Source organism: Schistocerca piceifrons, chromosome 5 (genome assembly GCF_021461385.2).
Source record: "Schistocerca piceifrons isolate TAMUIC-IGC-003096 chromosome 5, iqSchPice1.1, whole genome shotgun sequence".
Taxonomy (NCBI): Eukaryota; Metazoa; Arthropoda; class Insecta; order Orthoptera; family Acrididae; genus Schistocerca; species Schistocerca piceifrons.
Window position 1 is genome coordinate 627,306,841 of NC_060142.1, and position 25,246 is coordinate 627,332,086.

The 25,246-nt window shown below is 43.9% G+C and overlaps 1 protein-coding gene across 1 annotated transcript in view; it reads right to left on the reverse strand.

Moving 5' to 3' along the window:
* Positions 1–25,246, reverse strand: part of LOC124799170 (neuronal acetylcholine receptor subunit alpha-4-like) — a 189,837-nt gene that overhangs the window by 142,274 nt on the left and 22,317 nt on the right. Inside the window, exon 2 of the mRNA XM_047262708.1 lies at positions 12,887–13,041. Within this exon, the coding sequence (XP_047118664.1) occupies positions 12,887–13,041 (155 nt within the window). The remainder of the gene's footprint in view (positions 1–12,886; positions 13,042–25,246) is intronic.

Sequence of the window (25,246 nt, forward strand, 5' to 3'; positions counted from 1 at the left end):
CAGTTTAGCTTGTTTCCTCTCCCTCATTCATTACCTAAATGTTTTTTAGGTCCAAAGTAGATTTAAGATGGCGGCTACTATTTGCTAATTCTTATTGAGCCGTGGCTGGCTCATGCTACGCGTTGGTTTAAACCTTGGTTGCTATTCTGTGTTTAGTCTCCCACGGTAATCGCGATTATGCTGTTATCCTCTCTTTTCGCGGGTGGCAGCAGCGGTGTGTATCGATATTCGCACCTTGGACTATCTTTGGCCTGGCGCTTATATTTTCCAGCTAAGCTGTGTGCAGGCATTTGGTCGGTTGGCGTGGAGCAGCGAGGAAATCTCCGCGGCACGTCGTTTGGCCGGACCCGCTGGTGGCCTCTATGTGGTGTTGGAGTGTGTGGTGCTGTTCCCATGGCTATGAGGTTCGTAGCTCATCGATCCTGGACATGAAAGTTGAGTTTTGACTTAATCTACCAGCAAGTCACGACTGCTCACATTGTGTCGTTTGGAGTTCGTTGTCCCGCGAGCAACAATGTGCGTTTTCAAGTTGGGAAATTTTAGCCACCGTCCGGTGGAGTTTAACTGTACTTGGTTATTTGAATTGAAGTGCACCAGCGGAATCTTTTGCCTTGTGGCCGTTAACGTTCCGGTTACCTGCCCTGGCCGTTGACATAAATTCGGGCAGTGTACTTTCCTCATTGTGTTATCGCTTTCATAATTGGTGCATAATTGGTTGTGGGCGCCAATATCTTCTACGTTGTTCCATTGAACTCCCTGTTCTGTGCTGTTCGGGTGAAGCAGAGGTTATCTTGTCAGTGGGTGCGTTGACTGTCTGTTGATTGGGTTGTCGTTGGATTGACAATGGTTGGGCCAACTGCCTGTCTCACCTAAGCGACGGTTAGTGTTTAAATTCCAAGCCGACAGTTGGAACTTCTGAGCGCCCTTGGGTGTACTGCCTTTTCTTGTCTGCTCTTGTTGTTTGTACTTGTATGGCTTCTAGCTGACTTTTAGATTAAGGTTGTTTTGCTCTTAAGGCATCAGATGGTTTGGGCCTTCAGCCTAATTTAAGAACTCTTTTACGTAAAGCCTTTGGCATTTTTAAAACTAATGTTATTAAGTCTTAAGCGTTGGACCTTCAGCCGATTTTGAATTTAAGTTGTTTGCTCTTAAAGTGTCATATTCTTTGGGCCTTCAGCGTAATTAAGGAACTGTTTTAAGATATGGGTTTGCCTTTTAAATTTCTGATTTTGGTTGAGCTTTAGGTTATTGGCTTTCAGCCGTTTTTAAATTAAAGTGGTCTTGCCCTTAAGGCATGAGATTGTATGGCGCATTCAGCCGCTAATTAAGTTCCAAAACTAAATCTGTGATTTTTTAAAATTTTTCTTGGCTCTTGTAATGTTTGATCAAATAAAAGGTTGTATTTTCGAGTGTAACTAGGAGCCGCTTATTCTGGCCCCTTTCCACAACTTAAACTACCCGTCCTGTCCTGCAGGTTTAGCAGGGCGTCTCACTTATATTTTCTTTATCTTTTATTTGGCGAATTACCTTCCTTGGTGACTCAAAGTCAGCGTTGCGAACAGCGTCACTAACTGGTATAAGATTTCTTTTTGGGTATGTGTTTTTTTGGAGGGGAAAATTTCGTTTGAATATAGTATCGAGAAACGAATGGTAGATTATTAGATCCGTTCGCGCTTGAATTTGGACGGTTTTATATCGTCATTTAGTTCCGAATGCCGACAGGGAGTAAGGCGAGGTTGTTAGGGGCCAAATTCTAGTTGAATGGTGGAGCACTTTGACGGCAGGCACGACGGCGTTTCGGGGGATGAGATGGTGCTGGAGAACACGAAGCAGACAGGTCCAGATATCAGTGTTTTCTACCTTTCTGCCATTGATTATGAATGGGAAACACACTGCATTCAGGATAATGCGGATTCAGTTGAGATACACCACATGGAACCTATTGAAGCCGTTGTAACAATCCACAATCTCTTAAAAACAAACGGGACGTCAGTCAGTCGGTGGCAACATACTAGTGTGTGAGAATCCAGAGTTGCGTCCCCTATTAGCAGTAGTAGTAGGAGGGCACACAGAGCGCCACCACACTCTGCACTGTTGCCCAATTTATTAAAGATAGCGGCTACAAGATGGCGGCCACAGACGTGGCAACGTCGCACTGACGTCATGGCAGATAGTTCAAATTTTGGCGGGAAAATAGTTCAATTGGCCTACCTGCACTAACCTAACTCCACCTACTCCCCCTTCCCCCACCCCTCTCTGTCCCTCCCTGCAACTCCCTTCACCTCCCCCAAATGTAAATTGGTGGGAAAAGGACTCAGTCAGTGCTGGGCTGCTAGATAGGATGGACAATGCATACAAAATAAAGGCTATTTTGTATGCATTGTGGTATATTGTTTATTTAAACAATTTAAGTTGTGATAGACGGTAGCACCATCCAGTGTGTTCACCTTGATGTTTGAAGTCCAACTGATGTACTTCACAAAGCCACCACCAGAGAGCGCTGATGGCCCTCCCCCTCCCCCCACTTCCCCTGATGTGACGTAATCAAAGATGGCTGTCCAGGGAAAAATGCGGTAAATTCGCTCAGTCTGTGCTGAGCTCCCAAAGAGGACGCACGTAATTGTTTACTCCATACTATGTGTTCAGTGGATGAGATGTCTGTGCTGGAGGAGGATGAATTTAATGGGCATATTAGCTGTAATCATGCAGCCGAGGGCTGTGTCCATAGTGATCTGCACAATGGTTGAAGAGCCGTAGTGGCCACCAGACTCGAATCATTACATGCAATGGAATGTTAAGTTATCGTGAGAGATACTATGCTCGCACTGAGTTTGAACTTCTGTTTACACATCAGACATTTGCCTCATTCATTCCGGTTTGGCGAGTGTTTGTGTGCTGACCGTATTAAAATCCGTGTGATGAATGGAGCATTAAACTTTGCCCTTTTAGGCGAGATAAACTATCTTTTCAGGACAGTCACCCGCCCCAGAGTTGAAGGAGTCCGTTCGTGCCTTCGGGAAATCATCGCACGTCGCGGGAACCGTACGCAGGCTTTGGGCACAACAAGACAGCGTCGACCCACCGGGTCACTGAAGCGCACTTTGGTTGCTCAAGACTTTGTTGTAGCTAAGTTGCGCCACGCTGGATGAGAATTGTGACTCCCTGACTCACTGGAAACGAATTCCAGCCAGTTACTACCTTTAATTTCGTGGCTGTGCTGTAATATTGTTAGACCTCATCGCCATCCAGCAGCTGCCTTGTCTGCTTAATGCATACATTCAACTTACTCTCATGAACTGGCAACAGTACAAGGTGCTGACGCTTCTACAGACAGTGTTGCCTTCTGCAATCAATTTGTTCAAAAAAATTTCTCTGTGCATTCGTTGAGTATCAGGAATTGTGAAAGGTGGTAATGAATGTTTTAATCATCAATTCCAAAAAAAGTAAGGTTCTTTTTTCTTTTTGCAACTACATGTCTGCAGTCCTGGTACACAATGAAATCCCCACACAACGCTAGCGTAACACGTCGCTATAGGATCCAAAACTAAATTATACAGCCCTTTCAAAAAGTGCAGTCTGGTTGGATAATTCATTTTCTGCCTCTGAAAGGAAACAGCTCAGCAAGAATTAATGATCAGTCGGCGGAAGTGAACGCCAAGAATGCACCGCATATGACTCTCCGAATAGGAATCGTACAAAAAGCGTAGATCGGCAGCGGGTCATTTCCCAACATCTAGCACGCCATTTTGAACATGATGGAGGTCGCCAACTCCTGGGTGCCGTGACTGATCACAGCCACTGAGAAAGCCCGAAGCGGCGGCGGAAACGTAGCAGCTGTGTCACACCAGTCTAGCCAACTTCTTCAGTCACCTGATCACCATGCACGAGTGACGGTTGTATCACTATCACGCAGAATGTAGGAACAAATCCAACAGTGCAAACATGTGGATTCCCCTCGGCCGAAAAAGTGGAAGACCGGACCATCCTCGGACAAGCTGATGCTGTTGTTTCTTTTTCAGGACTGCCGTGGTGTGGCGCTATCAGATTATGCTCTAAAGCGGCAGTCTCCTGACGAAGTTACAAAGTGCTGTCAAGACGAAGCATTGCCAAAGGAGGAACTACATGGGATGAGGAGGGGGGAGGACGCTGTGAAGTGGCAGTTGGTAAGAAGGCAGCTAGGAGGACGAGATATTCAGACAGTTGTCTTTTGTGTATCACTCATAGATTTGACCAACTGCCAGAGTTCAGTGGAAAGGAGCCTCTTGTAGTTGTGGTGTAGGAAACATCAGCAGATCTCACTAGCTGAGAACACTAAGACAGTTGTAGTTTCAAATATAAAGAAAAGATTCTGCTGTGGGGTGCTTCTCGTGGTAGATGGGTAGGCCAGCAGTTGCAGGAAGTGTTGGGGAGTGAGTAACAGGTCACCAGCATTGTGAATCCTAGTGCAGTGTCGGCTCATGTGGCTGTTAAATTTTCAAATGTGTGAGAGTTCCTAAAGAACCAAACTGCTCAGATCATTGGTCCCTAGACTTACGCACTACTTAATTTAACTTATGCTAGGAACTACACACGCGCTCATGCTCGAGGGACGACTCGAACCTCCGGCGGGAGGGGCTGCGCAGTCCGAGCGCCAGGTGGCTGTTAATTTAGGGCAGCTAAATAAGAATTTTACGAAAGAGGATCAGGTACAGATGGTGGGTGGGGCTGGGAGTAATCTTGATAAGGACGGAGAGTGTGATGTAGTTGTGACTTGGAAAAGATAGCTACTCAAACTGGTGGCACAAATGGTACTTCGTGCAATTGTTTCAGCGTCATGATCGGCCTCATCTTAACGCTGTTGTTAGGCGTGTTAACATGGGGCTTGAGAAGGCACTAATAGCGGAGGACTTGGCTCACATTGCAGTGGTGGCAGTTGGATCTATCAATAGATAGGGTTTCACTGGGCATGGCTTGCACCTCAACAGGTTTGGCAAGGGAAGGCTGGCAAAGCTTATGGGTGACAATGTAGTGGGAGGTAGTGTGATCACTCATAGAAAAATTCCTGTAGTAGTTGGTGCTAAAGGTGCACCTTTTTAAGATTGAAGTGAGCTGATAGGTATTATGATGTATCATGCAGCGTAACTTGCTGTGACAGTGCGAGAGAGAGACAAAGATATTGTTTATTACTCTGTGGCGGTCAGCGCTCACATAATTATTCTTAGGAGATAGAGCTTTTGTTCTTCTTAAGATTCTGATTCACATTGTAAAATATAAGTGTATATGGAAGGAAATCAGTTAATAGAACAATAAAATATTGTTCATTTCAAGAAGGTGCGTGTTATTATACACCCAGCGATATACTTCCATTGTGATTTACTAATAAACACCAGCTTGAGAACAGTTCCGACAGGAGCGTTCAGTTCTAGTGAAATAGTTCGATGTTTTCTTCGGAAAAGAAGTCACTTCATGGATCATTCAATTCCACAATAGTACCTGGACACTTCTCAGAACTGAAAGCAATCTGATTGCTATGCAACAGAGCCCCGAAGAATATTTCTCCGTACTTTGGTTACCACTTTCAGCTCAACACGGTATCTGCAGCATCTGGAGCAGATTTCTACAACAGCGGAAGCGTGTAATCGCTATCAGTTTCACACATCGCCCTGTGTACGCTGTATGTATTTACCCACAACAGTGAACATACAAAAAATTTTTTTCTTTCTTTTTTTTCCTTAAGAAGAACAAAAGCTCTATCTCCTAAGAATAATTATGTGAGCGCTGACCGCCACAGAGTAATAAACAATATCTTTGTCTCTCTCTCTCTCTCTCGCACTGTCACAGCAAGTTACGCTGCATGACATCATAGTATACCTGCTTAAAGGAAGTCCCTCTATCAAAGGAATCACCTTGAGAGGAGGTTACCGAGCGAGGTGGCGCAGTGGTTAGCACACTCGACTCGCATTCGGGAGGACGACGGTTCAATCCCGTCTCCGGCCATCCTGATTTAGGTTTTCCGTGATTTCCCTAACTCCTTTCAGGCAAATGCCGGGATGGTTCCTTTGAAAGGGCACGGCCGATTTCCTTCCCCGTCCTTCCCTAACCCGAGCCTGCGCTCCGTCTCTAATGACCTCGTTGTCGACGGGACGTAAAACACTAATCACCTCCTCCTCCTCCTGAGAGGAGGTTAGGTATCCAGGTAGAGAAGGAAGTAGCATATTTCATTAAAATAGAAGAGATATTAGCGATGAAGTTAGTGACTGCTGATAGAACTTGACTCTCATATTTTTGGTATATCAGAGCACCATTTAACACCATTTAAATAAAGTGACAATTCAGAGGCTTCCTTTATCAGGATACAGATTAGCTGGCCGTTTTTCAAGGAGTTCTTTGCGGCGTGGAGGAGTGGTCATGTATGCGAAAAATAGCATTCCATTCAAGCCCATAGATGTATCAAAGCATTGCACAGGTATTTGAATGTTGCTCATGGGCAGGTGAATTCAGTGAAACCAAACTTCTAATCGTCGTTGCATATAGGTCCTCTAACTCAGACTTCGGAGCATTTCTGCTCAAGCTAGAAAGGGTTCTTGGTTCACTTTATAGGAAGCATCAATAGTTAGTTGTATGTGGTGCCTTCAATATTAATTTTGTATGTGACTGTGCAAGAAAAAGGATGTTCGAAGATCTAAATTCATATGACCTGACTCAGACTGTATTTTTCCAATCAGGGTGCAGGGTAACAGTAGCACGAATACAGGCAATATTTTTATTCATTCTCCATTAGTAGATGGGCATTCTACATTGATACTCCGCAAGCCACCCAACGGTGTGTGGCGGAGGGCACTTTACGTGCCACTGTCATTACCTCCCTTTCCTGTTCCAGTCGCGTATGGTTCGCGGGAAGAACGACTGTCTGAAAGCCTCCGTGCGCGCTCTAATCTCTCTAATTTTACATTCGTGATCTCCTCGGGAGGTATAAGTAGGGGGAAGCAATATATTCGATACCTCATCCAGAAACGCACCCTCTCGAAACCTGGCGAGCAAGCTACACCGCGATGCAGAGCGCCTCTCTTGCAGAGTCTGCCACTTGAGTTTATTAAACATCTCCGTAACGCTATCACGGTTACCAAATAACCCTGTGACGAAACGCGCCGCTCTTCTTTGGATCTTCTCTATCTCCTCCGTCAGACCGATCTGGTACGGATCCCACACTGATGAGCAATACTCAAGTATAGGTCGAACGAGTGTTTTGTAAGCCACCTCCTTTGTTGATGGACTACATTTTCTAAGCACTCTCCCAATGAATCTCAACCTGGTACCCGCCTTACCAACAATTAATTTTATATGATCATTCCACTTCAAACCGTTCCGCACGCATACTCCCAGATATTTTACAGAAGTAACTGCTACCAGTGTTGTTCCGCTATCATATAATCATACAATAAAGGATCCTTCTTTCTATGTATTCGCAATACATTACATTTGTCTATGTTAAGGGTCAGTTGCCACTCCCTGCACCAAGTGCCTATCCGCTGCAGATCTTCCTGCATTTCGCTACAATTTTCTAATTCTGCAACTTCTCTGTATACTACAGCATCATCCGCGAAAAGCCGCATGGAACTTCCGACACTATCTACTAGGTCATTTATATATATTGTGAAAAGCAATGGTCCCATAACACTCCCCTGTGGCACGCCAGAGGTTACTTTAACGTCTGTAGACGTCTCTCCATTGATAACAACATGCTGTGTTCTGTTTGCTAAAAACTCTTCAATCCAGCCACACAGCTGGTCTGATATTCCGTAGGCTCTTACTTTGTTTATCAGGCGACAGTGCGGAACTGTATCGAACGCCTTCCGGAAGTCAAGAAAAATAGCATCTACCTGGGAGCCTGTATCTAATATTTTCTGGGTCTCATGAACAAATAAAGCGAGTTGGGTCTCACACGATCGCTGTTTCCGGAATCCATGTTGATTCCTACATAGTAGATTCTGGGTTTCCAGAAATGACATGATACGCGAGCAAAAAACATGTTCTAAAATTCTACAAGAGATCGACGTCAGAGATATAGGTCAATAGTTTTGCGCATCTGCTCGACGATCCTTCTTGAAGACTGGGACTACCTGTGCTCTTTTCCAATCATTTGGAACCCTCCGTTCCTCTAGAGACTTGCGGTACACGGCTGTTAGAAGGGGGGCAAGTTCTTTCGCGTACTCTGTGTAGAATCGAATTGGTATCCCATCAGCATTCTGTTAGTAAAAGGGTGAATTGGCCTTTGAGATCGTGATGAACAAATTTTAACACTAAATGGTTTATTTACTCAATACTATTTCTCCGTCCTGAATCTAATTCACTTTATAATCATACAGACTGTCAACAGACGTCCGTACGATCGTGTTCTGCACTGGAGATAGCATTCCGATCAACGGACAACCACAGCAACGATGCTGTCACGGCACCTATCAAATGGGGTAGAATTTGCTGGTTAGTCTCGCATCCACAATCGCTGTGTACACGGTCACAGACGGTGCAGTATGGCACAGAGAAGACGTCTACCAGATACCCTACGGTGGACGGCCATAGGAAGAATGGAAGCTGTTCCACGGATGTTGCGATAATTTATACAGACCGAAACCCTGAAAACCAGGGAAGGGCCGACCATGTGTGATATCAGGAAGAGATGACCGTCATTTGGCTGTAAGAGCACGAGGGTACTGCCCCAGTACTGCACCGCACCTGGCAGCTGACCTCGCAGCATCCACTGGACGAGTTGTATCGAGGCAAACGCTGTACAGAAGGCTTCGCAAGAGTGGACTTTATTGTCAGAGACCTAATGTATGTGTATTTTTGGCGCGTCTTCCCAGAAGGGGACGTCTAGAGTGGAGTTGTCAACATGCCACCTGGACAGTCGAACAGTGAACCAAGTCCTTTCAACGTATGAGTCCCGATTCAGTCAGGAGAGTGATTCTCGATGGATTCGCATCTGGAGGGAATGTGGAACACGGTTTCGGGACCCAAATATTATGGGAAAGAGTCCGGTATCAAGGTGTGGGGAGGAATTATGTTGATCACTCTTCATAAAAGTGTACGGGTAAATCGGCAAGGTTTAACTGCTGCCAGATATCCTGACGAGATCTTGAGACGTCATGTGCTGTTGTTGCGAGTTGTTACGGGCCCATTCTTCATACTGATGGACGATAATTCTCGGCCTCATAGAGCACAAATGGTTGATGTTTTCTTGGAAACAGAAAACATTGCATGCATAGTGTGGCCCGCTCGCTCTCCCAATTTGAATCCCATAGCATACGTCTGGGATGCACTAGGGAGACGGGTTGAATCACGTCAGCATCCACCAACCACTCTCCAAAACCAGCATGCACCTCTTCAGGAAGAATTGGCGTTATTGCCTCAGCGTGAGGTTGAAGACATCATTCACAAAAAATGGCTCTGAGCACTATGGGACTTAACTTCTGAGGTCATCAGTCCCCTAGAACTTAGAACTACTTAAACCTAACTAACCTAAGGACATCACACACATCCATGCCCGAGGCAGGATTCGAATCTGCGACCGTAGCGCTCACGCTGTTTGTAGCGCTTAGAACCGCTCGGCCACCCCGGCCGGCCATCATTCACAGCATGTCCCCTTGTTGTAAGGTCTGTATTTCTGCCAGAGGTGGTTACACCCCACACTGAGCATATTAACCAGTTGTTGGAATGTCTGTGCAAATCCGCTGAGTTGAAAAAACGAAGTACACTTTTGTTTACAGTTATGCAAGTTGCAGTTTATTACGTTCTATATTCAGTTCATTGTTTCTACTTTACTACCACTTGTTTACCCTGTTTTGTAGCAAAATAACCGAACCTTGCAAAATTTCCGTGTATTGTTTTCATTTTGGACATCAGTGTATAATTACAAACTATGTAGAAAAACTACTCCAACGGCCAAAGAGGTTTCTTTTTTTTTTTAACCTCGTTAAGGAACAAGAGGGACAGGATGTACATAGTACCGACAGCATAGATGACAAATACAGCGCTTTAACACATATCTCATGCTCTTTGAAAATTTCTTTCCATTAGAACGTTCTAAACAGGATAGTGGCAGTAAAAGACAGCCCGGGTGGCTGACTGGTGGGGTAAGACTATCATGTAGAGGAAAATGGGAATTATATTAAACTTTTAGTAGTCAAATCGAGTTACAGCAGCCCATTAAAAAAAAGTATCATAAGGTGCTTAAATATGTTATTAGGAAGGGAAAGAGTATGTGGTACGCAAACAGAATAGCTAATTGACAAGATAAAATTAAAACCATATGGTCAGTCGTGAGGGAAGTGTCTGGTCAGCAGCACAAGGTCGACGACATAAAGTCAGTTCACAGTAAAAATATTTCTGTTACTGATAAGTCAGATATATGAACAGTATTTAACAATCATTTTCTAAACATAGCTAGTGAAGTTAATAAGAACCTAGTTTCTACAGCGAATCATATAACTCTCTTGTAAAATGCCTTTCCGAGACTGATAACTGAAATACTCTTCTGTGATACAGAAAAGGGGGTGTCTGAGTCAATAATTAAATCACTGAAGACTCAGGACCCTCATGGGTATGATGGAATGCCTAGCAGAATATTAAAGTACTGTACTACACATGTTAGCCCTTCACTTAGACATATTTGTAATTTTTTCTATAGGAATGGTCAGTTTCCTAAACCATTAAGTACTCACTGGTAAAACCGCATTATAAAAAGGGAGAAAGGGATTATACAGATAAATGTAGACATATCTCTATGCCATCAGTGTTTGCTAAAGTTATTGAAAGGGCTATATCTGTAAGAATAATTGATCATTTAATGCTACATAATTTGCTGTCAAATGCACAGTTTGGTTTTAGAAGTCGATTAACAACTGAAAACGCTGTATTCTCTTTTCTCCGTGAGGTGCTGGATGGGTTAAACAAAAGATTTCGAACGCTAGGCATATTTTTTGCTATAATTAAGGCGTTTGGTTGTGTTGATCACAAAATATTGCACCAGAAGTTGGACCAGTATGAAATAAATGGAGTAGCTCGCAGTTGGTTCAGCTCCTACTTTAACAACAGACAGCAAAAGGTCATTATTCACAGTGTTGAGAAGGGCTATGATGCGGGGTCAAAGCGGGGCACAGTCCAATTGAGGGGGGGGGAGGCCAGGGGTGCACCAGAGGTCGCTGCTTATTTATATAAATGATACATCCTCTAGTATTACACGTGATTGTAAAATATTTCTGTTTGCTGACGGCGCTAGCTTCATAGTAAAGGGTTTTGTATGCAACGTTAGCACTGTTTCAAATAGTGTTGTTCAAGACATAAGTTGATGGCTTGTAGAAAATGAAGTAGCACTAAATCATAGTACGACTAAGTTTTTACAGTTTCTAAGACACAATTCAACAAAACCTTAGGTCTTAATTACACAGGATGAGCATATGATTCGTGAACAGTTCAAATTTCAATGTTCAGATGGATAGTAAACTGTCGCGAAAAGCCCATGTCCAGGATCTTGCTCAAAAACTTAATGTTGCCATTTTTTCTATTGGAACAGCATCTGAAGTAAGTGATAGTTCGACACGAAAAGTAGTCTACTTTGCTTACTTTCAATCATTTATGACGTGTGGTATTATATTTTGGATAACTATTTCCATTCTCAAAGGGTATTTTTGGCTCAGAAACGGGCGGTTTGTGCAATAAGTGGTGTAAGTTCCCGAACCTCTGGTCGACCCCTGTTCACTAGTCTGGGTATTCTGACATTGGCCTTTCTTGTTAACAGTATCAGCTTATTCCCAAGAATTAGCAGCTTTCACTCAGTTAATACTAGGTAGAAATCCAATCTGCACTTGGATCGCACCTCCTTGACTCTTGTGCAGAAAGGTGTGCAGTATACTGTTGAACCCATTTTCAATAAGTTGCCACAGGAATTTAAAAATCTCAGCAGTAATCCACGCGCTTTCAAATCGAAACTGAAGGGTTTCTTCATGGGCCACCCCTTCTATCCTGTCTAGGAGTTCCTTGAAAAATTAAGCTCATTCCTGTGTTATATTGTTGACTGCATTTAAGCAAACTTATAGCTTGACGTCTTTTTCGGATTAATAAACATTTCGTTTTACCTGTTATTACTTTTCTATTGTAATTTCACGTGTTGACACGTTCCAGGACCATGGAGATTTCCTCCTCAATTTGGCCCTATGGAACTGGACGTGTAAAATAGAAAATAAAAAAAATCCTGTGTAAGGAGATGGATTTTCTCCGGGACAGCGTTACACCTCATTCTGCACCAGAAGACACAGTCACATGTCCTGTTTCGTTGAACTGTCAGATTTTGCCTCGACGCCGTGTTCTCCTTACATGACTTCCTCGTCTTTTCTTTGGATGAAGAAACCATTTCGCAGAAGGCATTTCCAGAACGATTACAAACTGACTTTTGAGGTGGGAGGTGTCCTGAACGGGCAGCCTGGATACTTCTCCACAACCGAGGTCTCTGCCAAGACATCTATTGCAGAGGAAAATGTGTCACATTGAAGAGTGAGCGTATTCTACAGAAGAACTAGCATCATTACCACGTTTCATGGCTGCAGCACGATTGTTTTTATCGTGGTGATTAAAACTTGACTACCTGTCATATGTATGATTGCAGTCCTCAGTCAGTCAGGACCTCACCTGAAATATCCACCCACCACCATTGGCTCCTTGTCTTGAAATACTCAGTTTAAGATCCACAGCCGTCTGTGTAATTTTGACTGCAAGGGTTATGCCTGCTTCATCAATGTAAATAATGTGACAGTTTGCTTGAAGTGGACACTGCAGACCTAACCATCTACGAGGTTACCTCGACCACGTGACTCGACAGTGTAGTGTACTTGACTGCTGAGTGAGAGGTACAGACCGGTACGTGCTTGATGAGGACCGCGTGCTCGACGGCCAGCGCCGCGCCGCCCTGGGTGGGCGGCATCTCCTCGGCGACGTAGTGGCTCAGCAGCTGGTCCTTGAGCCTCGCCACCGTCGACTGCGGCCCGGGGGTGCGCGGGCAGGGCTCCTCCCCTGCCGGCAAACAGGCATACACACTCACACATACGTGAGCCCCGCTCTGTAGACCTGCAGCCAACCTTCCAACTGTCGCACTCAGCAATCACTTTAACAATATTATGAAAAGGAAAGTTGCTACTCACCGTATAGCAGATATGCTGAATCGCAGATAGGCACAACAAAAAGACTGTTCCAAATAAAGCTTTTGGCCCATAAGGCATTTGTCAAAAACAGAACACACACACACACACACACACACACACAGTGATGCAAACGCAACTCACACACACATGACTCCAGTCTAAGGCAACTGTAGCCACACTGCGAGCAGCAGCACCAGTGCATGATGGGAGTGGTGACTGGGAAGGGGTAAGGAGGAGGTTGGAGTGGGGAGGGGGAGGGATAGTAGCGTAGGTTCAAATGGCTCTAAGCACTATGGGACTTAACATCTGAGGTCATCAGTCCCCTAGACTTAGAACTACTTAAACCTAACTAACCTAAGAACATCACACACATCCATGCCCAAGGCAGGATTCGAACCCGCAACCGTAGCAGCAGCGTGGTTCCGGACTGAAGAGCCTAGAACCGCTCGGCCACAGCGGCCGGCAGTAGCGTAGGGGTGGCAGACAGTGCAGTGCTGTTAGGGACCACGCAGGGGCGAGGTGGAGATGGTAGGGTAGCTACGTGCAGTCAGGAGTTCAGACGCAGGGCAAGGGTGAGGTGGGGATAGGAGGTAGCGGAAAAGGAGAGAAGTAAAGAGACTGGGTGAGATGGTTGAATCAGGGCTGTATAGTGCTGAAATGGGAACAGGGAAGGAGCTGGATGGGTGAGGACAATGACTAACAAAGGTTGAGGCCAGGAGGGTAACGGGAAAGAAGGATATACACTATGTGATCAAAAGTATCCGGACACCCACAAAAAATACGTTTTTCATACCTACCGCCAAGTGCTACAGATCAGCGACCTCAGTAGTCATTAGACATCGTGAGAGAGCAGAAAGTGCTCCGCAGAACTCATGGGCTTCGAACATGGTCAGATGATTGGGTGTCACTTGTGTCATACGTCTGTAGGCGAGATTTCCACATTCCTAAACATCCCTAGGTCCACTGCTTCCGATGTGATAGTGAAGTGGAAACGTGAAGGGGCACGTGCAGCACAAAAGCGTGCAGGCCGACCTCGTATGTTGACTGACAAAGACCACCGATAGTTGAAGAGGGTCGTAATGTGTAACAGGCAGACATCTCTCCAGACCATCATACAGGAATTCCAAACTGCATCAGTATGCACTGCAAGTACTATGAGAGTAAGACAGGAGATGAGAAAACTTGGATTTCATGACTGAGCAGCTACTCATAAGCCATACATCACGCTGGTAAATGCCAAACGACGTCTCGCTTGGTGTAAGAAACGTAAACACTGGACGATTTAACAGTGGAAAAACGGTGTGTGAAGTGACGAATCACGGTACACAATGTGGCGATCAGATGGCAGGGTGTGGGTATGGCTAATGCCCGGTGAATGTCATCTGCCAGCGTGTGTAGTGCCAATAGTAAAATTCGGAGGCGGTGGTGTTTTGGTGTGGTCGTGGTTTTCATGGAGGGGGCTTCCACTCCATGTTGTTTTGCGTGGCACTATCACAGCACAGGCCTTCATTGATGTTTTAAGCTCCTTCTTGCTTCCCACTGTTGAAGAGCAATTCGGGGATGGCGACTGCATCTTGCAACACGATCGAGCCCCTGGTCATTATGCACGGCCTGTGGCGGAGCGGTTACACGGCAATAACATCTCTGGAATGGACTGGCCTGCACAGAGCCAGACCTGAATCCTACAGAATACCTTTGAGATGTTTTGGAACGTTGACTCTGTGCCAGGCCTCACCGACCGACATCCATACCTATCCTCAGTGCAGCACTCCGTGAAGAATGGGCTGCCATTCCCCAAGAAACCTTCCAGCACCTGACTGAACGTATGCCTGCGAGAATGGAAGCTGTCATCAAGACTGAATGTGGGCCAACACCATACTGAATTCTAGATTTAACGATGGAGGGCGCCACGAACTTGTAAGTCATTTTCAGTCAGGTGTCCGGATACTTTTGATCACATAATGTATTGCAGGGAACGTTCCCAACTGCGCAGTTCAGAAAAACTGGTGCTGGTGGGAAGGGTCCATATGGCACAGGCTGTGAAGCAGTCATTGAAATAAGTATGTCATGTCTGGAAGGGTGCTCAGCAAACCAGGTGGTCAACTTGTTTCTTAGCCACAGTTTGTCAGTGGCCATCCAGGTGGACAGACATCTTGTTGGTTGTCATGCTATAGAATGCAGCACAGTGGTTGCGGCTTAGCTTGTAGATCACATGACTGGTTTCACAGGTATCCCTGCCTTTGATGGGATAGGTGATGTTTGTGATCGGATTGGAGTAGGTGGTGGTGGGAGGATGTATGGGACAGGTCTCAGTACCACCCAGGACCGGAGCAATTGAATTACATTCTCCGCCAAGGTTTAGACTACCTCTCGTCGTGCTCTGAAATGAGAAATGTCGTGTCCAATATCCTTCCCACCCCTCACAAGGTGGCTTCCGCCTTCCACCGAACCTACACAATATACTCATCCGTCACTAGGCAACCTCTCCTCCCAACCCCTTACCTCTAGGCTCATCCCCCTGTAATACACCTAGACGCAAGACCCATCCCATACATCCACCCGTGTGCGCCGATAATGTCAACATGTGAGAATCGGCAGTCATCATCAGTGACGGAGCTTCCAACAATTAAGCAATTATCCGGTCTGTGTGGTTCACGTAATGCTAGTGGGCTAGTTAGACCTAAATCTGAACGTGGTAGTATTCATAGCGACAATATCAGTGGGGCAAACACTCCGATGTCGGATAAAGGGGATGTAAATGCCATTGATTCAAAGGCGTGCTTAAAAGAAGTTTTGTCAAATTTGAGCTCTAATGAGGTGGCAGTGCAATCTACACTGAAGCGTCAAAGAAACTGGTTCAAAAAATGGCTCTGAGCACTATGGGACTCAACTGCTGAGGTCATTAGTCCCCTAGAACTTAGAACTAGTTAAACCTAACTAACCTAAGGACATCACAAACATCCATGCCCGAGGCAGGATTCGAACCTGCGACCGTAGCGGTCCTGCGGTTCCAGACTGCAGCGCCTTTAACCGCACGGCCACTTCGGCCGGCTAAAGAAACTGGTATAGACATGTGTATTCAAATATAGTCATAAGTAATATGAGACAACAAGTGTCTGGCGCAGTTGTTAGATCAGTTACTGCTGCTACGATTTCAGGTTATCAAGGTTCAAGTGAGTTTGATCGTGGCGTTGTAGTCGGCGCACGAGCGATGGGACACAACATCTCCGAGGTAGCGATGAAATGGGGAGTTTCCCACACGAGCATTTCACGAGTGTAGCGTGAATATGAGGAATCTGGTAAAACATCAAATCTCCGTCATCGCCGCGGCCGGAAAAATTCCTGCAAGAACGGGACGAATGACGACTGGAGACAATCGTTCAACGTGACAGAAGTGCAACCCTTCCGAAAACTGCTGCAGCTTTCAATGCTGGTCCATCAACAAGTATTAGCGTGCGAACCATTCAACGAAACATCATCGATAAGGGTTTTCGGAGCCCACTCGTGTACCCTTCGTGACTGCACGACACGGAGCTTTAGGCCTCGTCAGGGCTCGTCGACACCGACATTGGACTGTTGATGGCTGAGAACATGTTGCTTGGTCAGACGAATCTCATTTCAAATTGTATCAAGCGGATAGACATGCACGGGTATGGAGACAACCTTATGAATCCATTGACCTTGCATCTCAGCAGGGGACTGTTGAAGCTGGTGGAGGCTCTGTAATAGTGTGCGGTGTGTGCAGTTGGAGTGATACGGGACCCCTGATACGTCTAGATACGACTCTGACAAGTTACACGTACCTAAGCATCCTGTCTAATCACCTGCATCCATTCATGCCCATTATGCATTCCGACGGATTCCAGCAGGACAATGCGACACCCTACACGTCCAGAATTGCAACAGAGTGGCTCCAGGAACACTCTTCTGAGTTTAAACACTTCTGCTGGCCACCAAACTCCACAGACATGAACATATTGAGCATGCGATATTGCTGTGCCTGTGTTATTCTGATGACGAAGCTCTGCGGCGACCACAGCTGTTACGAAACACATCAGATGACTTCGCAGTTGCCAATGATGACTACCATCAGCTGTAGAATGGAATGCCCACAGTGAAAATTTGCGCCGGACCTGTACTCGAACCCGGATTTCCCGCTTATTGCGAGCTGTCGCCTTACCTTTTGGGTATCCGTGCACGACCAACGATTAGAGCCAACATTCCGTACGTCACCAACCACAGGTCTACGATCTGTACTCGCACTCCATTATGTGTATTCCCGTACATATCAGACGTTGTGCTTGGAAGTCGCATGCCCGGTATGTGTTTCGTAATGGCTGTGGTCGCCGCAGAGCTTCGTCATCAGAATAGCACAGGCAGTGCACTATCGTATTTATCCCTAAAGCACTACTTCAGACATTAGTCGAGTCCATGCCAGGTCGTGTTGCGGCACTTCTGCATGGTCGCTGGGGACCCACACAATATTAGGCAGGAATACCAGTTTCTTTGGCTTTCCAGTGTGGTATGAGACCAATGCAGTACAGGATAATGGAATGTAGTCGAATTAAGTCGGGTGATGCTGAGGGATTTAGATTAGGAAATGAGACACTTAAAGTAGTAAAGCAGTTTTGCTATTTGGGGAGCAAAATAACTGATGATGGTCGAAGTAGAGAAGATATAAAATGTAGACTGGCAATGGCAAGGAAATCGTTTCTGAAGAAGAGAAATTTGTTAACATCGAGTATAGATTTAAGTGTCAGGAAGTCGTTTCTGAAAGTATTTGTATGGAGAGTAGCCATGTATGGAAGTGAAACATTGACGATAAATAATTTGGACAAGAAGAGAATAGAAGCTTTCGAAATGTGGTGTTACAGAAGAATGCTGAAGATTAGATGGGTACATCACATAACTAATGAGGAGGTATTGAATAGAATTGGTGAGGAGTTTGTGGCATAACTTGACAAGAAGAAGGGACCGGTTGGTAGGACATGTTCTGAGGCATCAAGGGATCACCAATTTAGCATTGGAGGGCAGCGTGGAGGGAAAAAATCGTAGAGGGAGACCAAGAGATGAATACACTAAGCAGATTCAGAAGGATGTAGGTTGCGGTAAGTACTGGGAGATGAAGAAGCTTGCACAGGATAGAGTAGCATGGAGAGTTGCATCAAACCAGTCTCAGGACTGAAGACCATAACAACAACAACATCAACATGGGGGCTTTTAGTACTAAGCTAAGTTCAGTAATAACAGAGATAAGCTCTGTAAAAACAGACTCAGATTTAGTAGGAAGAAAAGAAAGAGTCCATAGAAACATAAATTGAGAATGTAGAAAAAAATTGAGGATGTAGAGACAAATGTATCAGAAACTGTAAAATCTGAGATGAAAAAAAATAAATCGAATAAAGAAGACGCGATCGATCAAAATTAGAAGTTGTAAGGACAGGTGTGGGCAATGTTTCTGAGGAGGGTGGCTTGGCTACCACCAGAGTCAATATAGTAGGAAAAGATTTTGGAGAAAAATTGGAAAAGATTGGGGTGAGTTGTGTGGCGATGTTAAGAATTGTGTGCTGAGGCAAAGGCGCTGGAGGAAGTAACCACTAAATATGTTTTAGTCAGATAGAGTAGTAGAATTTGAAAAGAAGGACTTGTCCGCGAAAGCCAAAGGTCCTGAGTTCGAGGCTCGCTCCGGCACACAGTTTTAATTGGCCAAGGAAGTTTCATACCAGCGCACACTTTGCTGCAGATGAAAAATCATTCAAGTGAGTGGTTTTTTTTTTTTAATGGGGAAGAAGTAAGTAGTGTGAGTAATTGTGAGGAGGTTGAAGGTATTGACAGCATTACATCAGAGTAAGGAGACATAATATTTTATTCTGAAGAGGGCGACAAAATTACTTATTTTGCAGAAGATTTAGATGCAACAGATAATTAGAATCAGATCGGAAAAATCTGGGAATGGTTCATGAGATTGACGGTTGGTCTGAAATTATAATGTGTTCAATAGATATAGAGGAGAAAGGAAGGGATATTGGAAATGATCTTTTAAGTGAGCGATGTTTGGAGAGAGGTGATATTAAAAGTATGCAGCCTATAGGTGAAATGATCGATGTTGCTAAAGAAAGGAAGTGTACATCTCTCGAAACTATAAAAGTTCTTCCAGCAGTAGTCACAAATATTGTCTGCATGCGTATGAGTCCGTTGGTGAACAAGGATAGGGGGCCCGAATTCGAGCAGTTGAAAAAGCCGGAAAAAGTGAGATTCAGAAGGTACTCAGACTGGCGAGATCGACGTTATAAGAGGCAGTTCTGGCGGAGTTGCACCTTGTGTATGAAGCACGTGATGGGTACAAGTACACGTATTACGTAAGTGTATTTTAATGTGTAGGTTTTAACAATTTTATAGTTTTTTTTCTGTTTTGTGTAAACTATTGAAGAATTTAAAATTTACTTGATAGAGTAGGGAGGGACAATTTATGTCACTATGCAAGAATGGAATACATATATTGGCCGCACAATTGTTGGTGAGCGAAGGTCGGCAGAACATAATTTTTTTCGTTTATAAAAGAGCGAAATATAAATAGTACTCTACATGAGATTTGCGTGGAAAATTTCAAGGAGATATTTATATGTGTTAATTGTAGTATTCTGGGTGGATTTCGATATAAAGTGTGTAGTTTAATTGTAATTATTGTTCGCAAAAAATTGCCGCGTGTAGGCCATCAAACCTCATTAAAATTTTAATTGTTTTTAGGAGTAAAATGTATAGTTATGTGCAAAGTTCAGTTTTGGGGATGTATTAGGTGGCTTAATTCTATAACGCATGTTATTTTGGAATATTTTTCAATAGGTTTGTATCAGTAAGTGTTGGGGATAACTTCGTTTGAGAGAATAATGCTAGGGAGAAGTGTTTTATTATGCAAATAGGGTACTGATGAATTCATAGTGCAGTTCAGCTGCTGAGAAAAGGAGAGTTAAATGAGCATTCCTGCACAGGCTAATATCAGTGTTTTTAAGTTTATGATTAGCCGCAGTAAAATTGTAAAGAAACGACAAAATGTTAGTTGATTTATAGTATCGAACAAATTTCATAGCACAAAAGACATGTTCTGTAGAGGGAACATCGATACAGTGTTTGAAATGTTGAAGTACATCAAATATACTTTGCCAATAGAATAAATAACTCTTCTTGCTTTGCTATCCTGATTGTGAATGTGTCGATTGCAGTAAGGTGGGCACTCAGTGCCTGATCTACGTGGATTCGGGAAGTCATTTGATTATTGGTTACTAAACCACAATAGTATACCGACAGTCTCGCCTTCCAGCACTAACAGTGGCTACGGTGGCGGGGTATGTGGAAGACGCGTGGACGCTTAAGACGACTGGCAGAGTGGCAGACAAGCTCAAAGATGGCTTCTTACAGCTCTACGAAATTCACAATAAATCACAGTTACATAAAGAATGAGGAGGATTCAATGACACAAAAACATTTTCAGTATCGTTAAAACTCCTGAAGTTAATATTTTACAGTGACTAAATATTTTCACAATGAACCTGTGACGTAACAGCTTTTAAATGCTTCATGCGATTTCAACAAACCATATCTCAGATGAGAGAACTGCGCTAAAGCTATCATCGCTGAAAGCTAGCTATCTGTAGGTATTTCATTTCTTGATTATGACATTTTTCATATCTTTTTCTATTACACAAATGTCGTCAGAATGTCGTATTCTCCACACTAACACAGAAAGTAAATACAGCATAAATATGTTATCATACTTGGGAAGTTATTTAACGAAAAGTTTACTATTTTTGTCAGTAATTTTATTAAAATGTTGAGTGCAAGTGCAATTAAAAACTGTGGTAATTTAAAAGTGGTCAGTTGCATGTGTTAGCTGATGCCACTGCTGAAAAGAGAACCAAAAGACATTTCTGTCAAGCAGACGTAAATAATTGTTTAAACAGTAATTAACGACAGTTGGTTGTCATTTAAAGGGAGTGCACTTGCGTAACAATACTAGCTTACCTATTTACGAGCAGACCTTTACTGGTAATTATTATGAATAGTCTGAGTGTGACAATGTTTACAACATTTCTTTATTAAAATAGTGTTTTAATATATTAGTTAGTGCAGGAAATGGTCAAGTGCAGTGAAATCAGCCTGTAAAACTTTTATAAGGTACTGTGCGGCGATCTGTATGGTTGAAAATGAACACACTTCGTACATCGCGATTGCAGTGTAGACACTTCCATATTGTTCCAAGGTGACCGGTTTCAACAGCCTTATGCAGCCACACTATGATCTAAGGGGAAACATAAAGAAAATAACGAGGGGCTGGAGAGAGACTACAATTCATATCACTGATTATGTAATATGGAAAATTTCACGTACCTTTTGGAACTTGTTGTAAAATTGCAATGATACATTACATGACGTCAAAGTATAAAAGGAACTCTCCACATATGCAGGTCCTGATCAAAATCCAGATGGTGGAATACACACAGTTGATAAAATCTTCGTATCGTCATGCATGTTGGTGGCGAACACGATTCTTACGAGCTTGTCGCCCAGCATTGCGCTGTCAGGGGAGTATTGACACAGAGGGGGCGGTAGACGTGCCACCAAGTTCCTCGTAGCCACGCGAGGTAGCCGCGCGGTCTTGGGCGTCTTGTCACGGCTTACCCCGTCGGAGGTTCCAGTCCTCCATCGGGAATGGGTGTATGTGTGTGTTGTCCATAGCGTAATTTAGTTTAAGTTAGATTAAGTAGTGTGTCAGCAAAGGGGCCGATGACCTAAGCAGTTTGGTCCCATAAGTTCTTACCACAAATTTTTTTTGAAGTTACTCGTACTTACCTCGCCGCTGGGTGGCATGTGTAGTAAACGCTAAATGATCACATGCTGCGCTTGCAAGCAATGAATAGCGGAGCACCAGAGAGAAAGGAGGATTTTTCAGACTGTCCCGTTTCACGATTAGTGTGTCACCTCGCCATACATATAAAAATACTATGGGCTAATGTTCCACATAAAATCTGTACCTGCCGGCCGGAGTGGCCGAGCGGTTCTAGGCGCTACAGTCTGGAACCGCGCGACCGCTACGGTCGCAGGTTCGAATCCTGCCCCGGGCATGGATGTGTGTGATGTTCTTAGGTTAGTTGGGTTTAAGTAGTTTAAGTTCTAGGGGACTGATGACCTCAGATGTTAATTCCTATAGTGCTCAGAGCCATTTGAACCATTTTGAAATCTGCCGGCCGGAGTGGCCGAGCGGTTCTAGGCGCTACAGTCTGGAACCGCGCAACCTCTACGGTCGCAGGTTCGAATCCTGCCCCGGGCTTGGATGTGTGTGATGTCCTTAGGTTAGTTAGGTTTAAGTAGTTCTAAGTTCTAGGGGACTGATGACCACAGCAGTTAAGTCCCATAGTGCTCAGAGCCTTTTTTTTCAATCTGCACTAATTGCATACTATGTGCTTATTGACAGTGAGAAAACAACCGTAATAATCAAAAATAAAATAAAATAACCTATATCTTTAACTAACAGAGCGACGAGATGTAAAAAGAAAACCATACTGGTGCGAGCGCGAATGCTATTTGGCTACACCTGGAGGGGTCTAGCGAAGTATCACCCCGCGGAAACAGGGGAGGGGGAGGGGGGAGTTGTGTAAAAAAACTACGCAGCGATGATCTAACTCCAAAAGTTGTCTGACCCAGAGGTAGATGCAAGCCTTATTTGGCGCGTGCCGTCACACACAGAATCAATCGAAATGATATTTACCATAAAAATAATGTAGATGACTTCAGCAAAATTAAAAGTATGAATTGATTCTAAGAGTGCGTATGTCACTACGTCGTACAGAGTCTAGAGGATGTCTGTACTCCACTCTGTGTGTCAAGTACTACTGTAAATGGGGACACTGAATCACATAGCAATAAAGAAAATCAAGTGGATGACCGTAATTTGTAATATGGAGAGGAATGAGATGGAACCTGTTACATCTGCAATCCCTGAGCGTATGTGATAACCAGGTTTCAGATTAATGCAGTAAACAATGAAATACTGACTGCCATATGAGATGCCCGTTAAGTGTTGGATGTAAACTGCAGATTCGTCACACAATTTGGGTTACGTTATCTATACGGTTTTGGTTGTAATGGAATGGTATCTACAGGCTGTTCTACTATGAGCACCTAAGGGTCAGTACAAACATAGTTTATTTATCAACCAGCCAACTTAGTAACCTGCAGTCTCTTCTTCTGGCTTATCTAGACTTATAACACACCATCAAAAATGCTAAAAAAAATATGGTCAGCTGACCCTGACTCGTCAGTCAGAAGGTGATATGGGTATCTTTTTATTTATGTTAAGTTTTATGTTTTCCAATATATTAAGCTTTTTACGTTTGGGACTATGGCATATGCCTACTACTCTATGCTCAGATATGCGAAGACTGTCCTCAAGGCAGTTCTGTTACAAACATTTGTGTGTTCTCTGAACTGGGTGAAAAAAGATCTCCCCATTTGGAAAACATAAGAAGGATACACAGATAATCTTCTGAATGCCCAATTAGTCAGCTGACCATACTTTTTTTTAGAACTTTTGATGGTGTTTTGTAAGTCTAGATAAGCCACAGCAGCGGACTGCAGCTTACTTACTTGGCTAATTTATAAGTAAAGTGTGTGTATACTGAAACGTGGGCGCTTATAATAGAACAGCCTGTAGGTACCGTTCCTTTACCCCAAAACCTTATAGGTAACGTATCCCAGATTGTATGACGAATCCACACTTTGCATCCAGCGCTTAACGGTATCTCATATGGCAGTCAGTATTTCATCGTTTACTGCATTAATGTGAAGCCCGGTTATCATATATGCTTAGGGATTGGAGATATAACAGGTTATGTTTCATCCCTCAGCCATGTTACTAATTACGGCCATCTACTTGATTATCGTTATTGCCACGTGCTTCAATTTCCCCATTTACAGTAGTTCTTGACACACAGAGTGGAGTACAGACATCCTCTGCACTCTGTATGGCTTATTCACATACACACTTTTACTAACAATTCATACCTTTAATTTTATTGAAGTCACTTGCGTTGTTTTTTACGGTATATATAATTTCGATTGGTTCTGTGCGTGACGCCTCGCGCCCTATAAAGCTTGCATCTGCCTCTGGCTCCGACGACTTTTGAAGTACGTCCAGCGCAGCGTGGTTTCTGCGCACAGCCCCTTCCCCCCCTCTACCACAGGTGATACTTCGCGGAACCCCTCCAGGTGTAGCCGAAAAGCATCGGCGCTCGCACCAGTATGGTTTTCTTTTTACATCACGTCGCTCTGTTAGATAAAGACATAGATTTTTTTTAATTTTTATTGTTACTGTTATTTTCTTACTGCCAACAAGCGCATAGTAAGCAATTTGTACATATTTTATCTGGAACACAAGCCCATGGTATTTTCATATGTATGGTGAGGTGGCACTTCTACTCGTGAAACTGGACACTGAAAAATCCTCCTTTCTCTCTGGTGCTCCGCTATTTATTGCTTGCAACCGCAGCACGTGATTACTTAGCGCACTGCTAGTGAGAATCATGTTCACCACCAGCATGTATAGATGATACGACGATTTCATCAACTGTGTGCATTTTATCAACTGGTTTTCTATCAAGACAGGTATATGTGAGAGTTCCTTTTATGCTTTGACTTCAGGTAACGTATCGTTGCAATTTTATGACAGGTGCGAAAAGTTCATTGGAATTTCGTGTGCTTACATAACCCGTGATATGAATTGTAGTCTCTCTCCACCCACCATTATCAAGTTTACGTTTTCCCTTTAGATTAGATGGCAGCATAAGAGTGTTGAAACTGGTCATCTTGGAACAATAAAGAAATGTTTACACTGCGATTGTGGCGTACGAAGTGAGTTCACTTTCTGTAGAACTTGAAGACGACGTACTTTTGGTAGGGATGACCTTCGGCCAATGGAGAAACTGGCAGTGGCGGAACACCACAGGGATAAAGTCGAGACCGACACTTTTTTCGGGTGGTGTGCTGGAGGAACTTTATGTTGAGTTTATGATGTTTATGATGAA